This window comes from Sinocyclocheilus anshuiensis, unplaced genomic scaffold (genome assembly GCF_001515605.1).
Source record: "Sinocyclocheilus anshuiensis isolate Anshui unplaced genomic scaffold, SAMN03320099.WGS_v1.1 scaffold906, whole genome shotgun sequence".
Taxonomy (NCBI): Eukaryota; Metazoa; Chordata; class Actinopteri; order Cypriniformes; family Cyprinidae; genus Sinocyclocheilus; species Sinocyclocheilus anshuiensis.
Genome location: NW_015540937.1, coordinates 175,634 through 180,234, shown reverse-complemented (window position 1 = coordinate 180,234; position 4,601 = coordinate 175,634). Strand labels below are relative to the sequence as shown.

The window sequence follows — 4,601 nt, the reverse complement described above, 5'->3', positions numbered from 1 at the left end:
ACACACACCCACACACACACACACACACACACACACACAGACTCTCCATCTCATCGTCCACTGCTCAACAGTTCTGTCAAACACAGCAGCCACATCACAAAAAACACACGCACATCAAGGGTAGTTGACACGTCAAATGGTGTGACTTGCTTCAAGCACAACTATTTAAACATTTCCTAAATCTTTCAATTTTTTATTCATTCAAAGAATTATGCATGCAATTTTTAAGCTAAAAACGTCAATCAACAATTACCCTCGCACACCTGTAGGCGATTGATCGGTGCGTAGGATAAACGATCAAAAACAGGTCAAACAAAGCAAAAAAAAGAAGAAATTCTGCACACAATCCGTAATGTATTGCAAATGTATCAAAAATAGATTTATTCACAACGTCTCAGTTCTATGACCTTCATCAGGCATATGCAGACAGTTCCCTTCAAGGTAAAAATGTCAAAAACACACAACAAAATTCTTAATATTTTAACAAATTAAAATGAAAACAGAAAATACAAAAAAATAAAAACTATATCTCAATGGTACTAAAATAAACTGATTGCATGCAATTTTTAAGGTCTCATTAATTGAGAGCAGGGTTATTATAGTTAAAAAAGAAACCCATAAAAGAAATAAATACATTTTTTGTTACTTGAAATTTCATTTTATTTTAGCTAGTTGCCAAAACAACATCTTGTGGTACTAAAATAAAAACAGATTCAGATACTACTTAGAATATATTTTTAATAATTTATGGTTTATTTAAATAGTCTTGCAGTGCAACAAGTGAATTATTAAAAAGTACAAACTACAAATTATGCACTGAAAGACTATTTAAATGAACCATAAATGATTGATAATGATGATTTGGGTTGCAGTGTCATCTGCTGGTGTTGGTCCATTGTGGTTTTTGAAGACCAACGTCACTGCACCAGTTTACCAAGAAATTCTGGAGCACTTCATGCTTCCTTCTGCTGACCAGCTTTTTGAAGATGCTGATTTCATTTTCCAGCAGGATTTGGCACCTGCCCACACTGCCAAAAGCACCAAAAGTCGGTTAAATGACCATGGTGTTGGTGTGCTTGACTGGCCAGCAAACTCACCAGACCTGAACCCCATAGAGAATCTATGGGGTATTGTCAAGAGGAAAATGAGAAACAAGAGACCAAAAAATGCAGATGAGCTGAAGGCCACTGTCAAAGAAACCTGGGCTTCCATACCACCTCAGCAGTCCCACAAACTGATCACCTCCATGCCACGCCGAATTGAGGCAGTAATTAAAGCAAAAGGAGCCCCTACCAAGTATTGAGTACATGTACAGTAAATGAACATACTTTCCAGAAGGCCAACAATTCACTAAAAATGTTTTTTTATTGGTCTTATGAAGTATTCTAATTTGTTGAGATAGTGAATTGGTGGGTTTTTGTTAAATGTGAGCCAAAATCATCACAATTAAAAGAACCAAAGACTTAAACTACTTCAGTCTGTGTGCATTGAATTTATTTAATACACGAGTTTCACAATTTGAGTTGAATTACTGAAATAAATGAACTTTTCCACGACATTCTAATTTATTGAGATGCACCTGTATTAAATAAATTCCAAAACAAATTCCAAATAGTAAAAATCATAATGTTGGAAAAATCTATTTTACTGGTCAACAACTGTTGGGGAACTAACTAACTAACACACACACACACACACACACATACACAGCTGACCTCAAAGGTCCCAAAAAATCAGATCAAATATTAATAATTTACATCATCATATTTTTGACACAACCAAAGTCTAATCTGTGGTTAAACTTGTGAACATTTACATTTATGCATTTGCCAGATGCTTTTATCAAAAGCACCCAAACTTTTCATCAGTTCATGCATTCCCTGGGAATCGAACCCATGACCTTGTGTCGCTAGCATCATACTCTACTGTTTACTACTGCTACAGGAATACAGGAACTGGTTAAGTATCCTCCCATCACACTAACTCAGTGCAGAGAAGAGATCAGGCATGTGACATGAGCAGAGACGATCAGAGAGCTGCAGACCTGTCATAACACGCTTCAGCTGATCACCACATCAACCAAAACCGAGGAACATTCATGCCCGTTCACATCCACAGTGACCACAGAAAGCATTTGCAGCACTTCAAAAAGTCTGAATGTCATTCATGAAATCACAAAATATCAAGGCAAGAGTTCTGAGCTGAACTCATGGCACTTGTCTGAAGCGTTTTGCAATGAATTTTAAGCCACTGCTGTCGAAGTATTTTAGCTAGAAAATGTCTGAATGTCACTGCATTAGATCATAAAATACAAGTGACATTTATTGTAAACAGACAGCACAAGCACTTTTTACAAGCAAAACACTCAGCAAACAGTTTTGCAGGGTTTGAAATGATAAAACAATAGATCTGGTGTTGAAAATGAATGCAAAAAGCCACTTGGTGCTTGGTTAAACAGCTAACATAGAAATTCTCAGAACTTCCTTAACGTTTTGGCAAGGTTCTCTCAAAGTTATGAACAAATGTTAGTGGAATGTTACTACTTGTTTCAGAACGTTCAGAGAACATTCAAAACCAACGTTCCCATAACGTCTGCACAGTAATAAAATGGAATGTTCGCACAATCAAAAAAATGTTTTAAAACATGCATCATTAAAAAATGTTTAAAAATATATATCGATCATGGAATGTTTTTTTCTGAAATGTTTTAGTTGAACATTCTTTAAACGTTGTTACTTGTTACTTCTGAATGTCCTCTGAACATTCTAAAACGTTCCCATGTTTGCAAAATTATCAAATATAAATGTTCACAACGCACGCACAACCGTGAATTTTTTTTTTAAACATTAATCGTTAAAAATGTTTAAAACAAAACTTAGTTCACAGAATGTTTTTCTTAAACATTTTAGTTGAATGTTCGTCTAACATTCTTTAAATGACGCCACTTGTTTCAGAACGTTCAGAGAACATTCAAATGTAACGTTCCCATGATGTTTGCAAAACCTGACCTTTCCATAACTAAGAAAAAACATTTTAAAAAGACCTCTTCAGAGAATTGTCAGAAATAACGTGTTCATAACTTAAAGGGAACGTTAGTAAAACGTTCTTAGAACATACATGGTTAGCGGGATACTAGAACATATCGATAGTTAATGTGATGAACCACTACACCTGCTCACTAGGACACCTGTGAACTTGAGACTTCATACGTGCACTAAAAAGTTGATTAATAAGACAGTGAGACTTTAAAAAGGATGAAAATGAAAGCTTTTGAGCTCAGATGACACTCGCGTTGACATTTCTAATGGTCCTAATACTTTTGGGGTCACTGAATCTTCCAAACTCACCATTGCTGCGGGTGTTTGAAGCCCTCAGCGCTTTGGAGGACATCACCTGGGCCTGTGTGGCGTAATTCTCACCGCTCAGCACCGCCATGAAGGAGCACACGAGCAGCCACATGATTTGGAACCGAACCGTCCGCTGATGCGTGATCCAGAAGCGCCACATGGACCCCGAGTTTCCACCGCAGCGCAGCGCGTCCGCAGATCCGGAGAACAGGTTCATATAAACCAAGCCGCGGAATCCAAAACCTCCGACTTTATCTGCTTGTGTCCCGTTTGACCCCGCGTTTATAATTCCAACAGAATATTTTCCATTCCTTGAACATTTACGGAAACCCGAGGACGCGAGAAAAGTGTCTTGGCAACAATAACGCATGCGGTGCCGAGGGATTCCCAGAATTCACACATCAAACTCCTGCTGAAAGATCGGGTTGGTGCGCTGCTGAGAGATGGAAGGAGAAAGAAAGGAAGCCCAGGAGGGCTGGACCCCCTTCATCCAGTCAGGACGAGGAAATAACGCCCGTGGGGCGCGTTTTACTGAGTGTTTGCTGGAATACTTTCCCTCGGTGCGTAACGCTGCCACTCTTTTCCTGTTTGTTTCGCCGCACGGAAAGTTTTGAGTTTCCCTGAGGAGAACCCACAAACAAGGCGGTACGCACGGGATTCAAACATTCAGCAAACTGCAGGCCATGACTTGAATTCAGTGTTCAAACTCTTTCCCAGTGAATTATACGAGTGTTTATAAAGTCTAATGGGAAGAAATATAGATTAATAAATGCTTACTTCAGGGCTTCCTCATGAACAATCGCACCTTATCAGATGAGGTCATGTCCGCTCTGGGATCTGAATTATTGGCTGTGTTTGCTATGGAATAACTTACTAGTAGTACGTTCTACACTGTATACTGCATACTACTTAAATAGTATGTGAAATACGCACTATACAACGATAAACGATTCAAACAGCAGTATACTGTTGCTTCTATATGCTTTTGTTACGTGATCTCATCAACCAATTGGTCTGCAATGTTCTGTTACAGTTTGAATGTAATATTTATTTCAAAATATTTATAAAAAAAAAAGAAAGAAATTATCATCTCAAAATTCACATATGTTGGTCTGCAGTTTTCTGTTATAGTTTGAAAGCAATATTTTTTTAATTAAAAAAAAAAGAAAAATTATCACAATCATTACATGATTAGATTATTTGGCATTTTTAATTCTATGTAAAATTTCTTGATTTTAAAATTACAGTACTGCT

The 4,601-nt window shown here is 37.4% G+C and overlaps 1 protein-coding gene across 6 annotated transcripts in view; it reads right to left on the bottom strand.

Annotated features, from left to right (window-relative positions):
* The window catches only part of LOC107689581 (platelet-derived growth factor D-like), a 42,738-nt gene extending 38,388 nt beyond the window's left edge, over positions 1–4,350 (bottom strand). For 4 of the 6 annotated variants that reach the window (XM_016487608.1, XM_016487606.1, XM_016487610.1 and 1 more), the window contains exon 1: positions 3,348–4,350. In XM_016487608.1, coding sequence (XP_016343094.1) covers positions 3,348–3,717 — 370 coding nt within the window. In that variant the 5' untranslated portion in view covers positions 3,718–4,350. The remainder of the gene's footprint in view (positions 1–3,347) is intronic. The other 2 variants (XM_016487607.1, XM_016487612.1) reach the window with 2 other exon arrangements.
* Between the last annotated feature and the right edge of the window lie 251 nt (positions 4,351–4,601).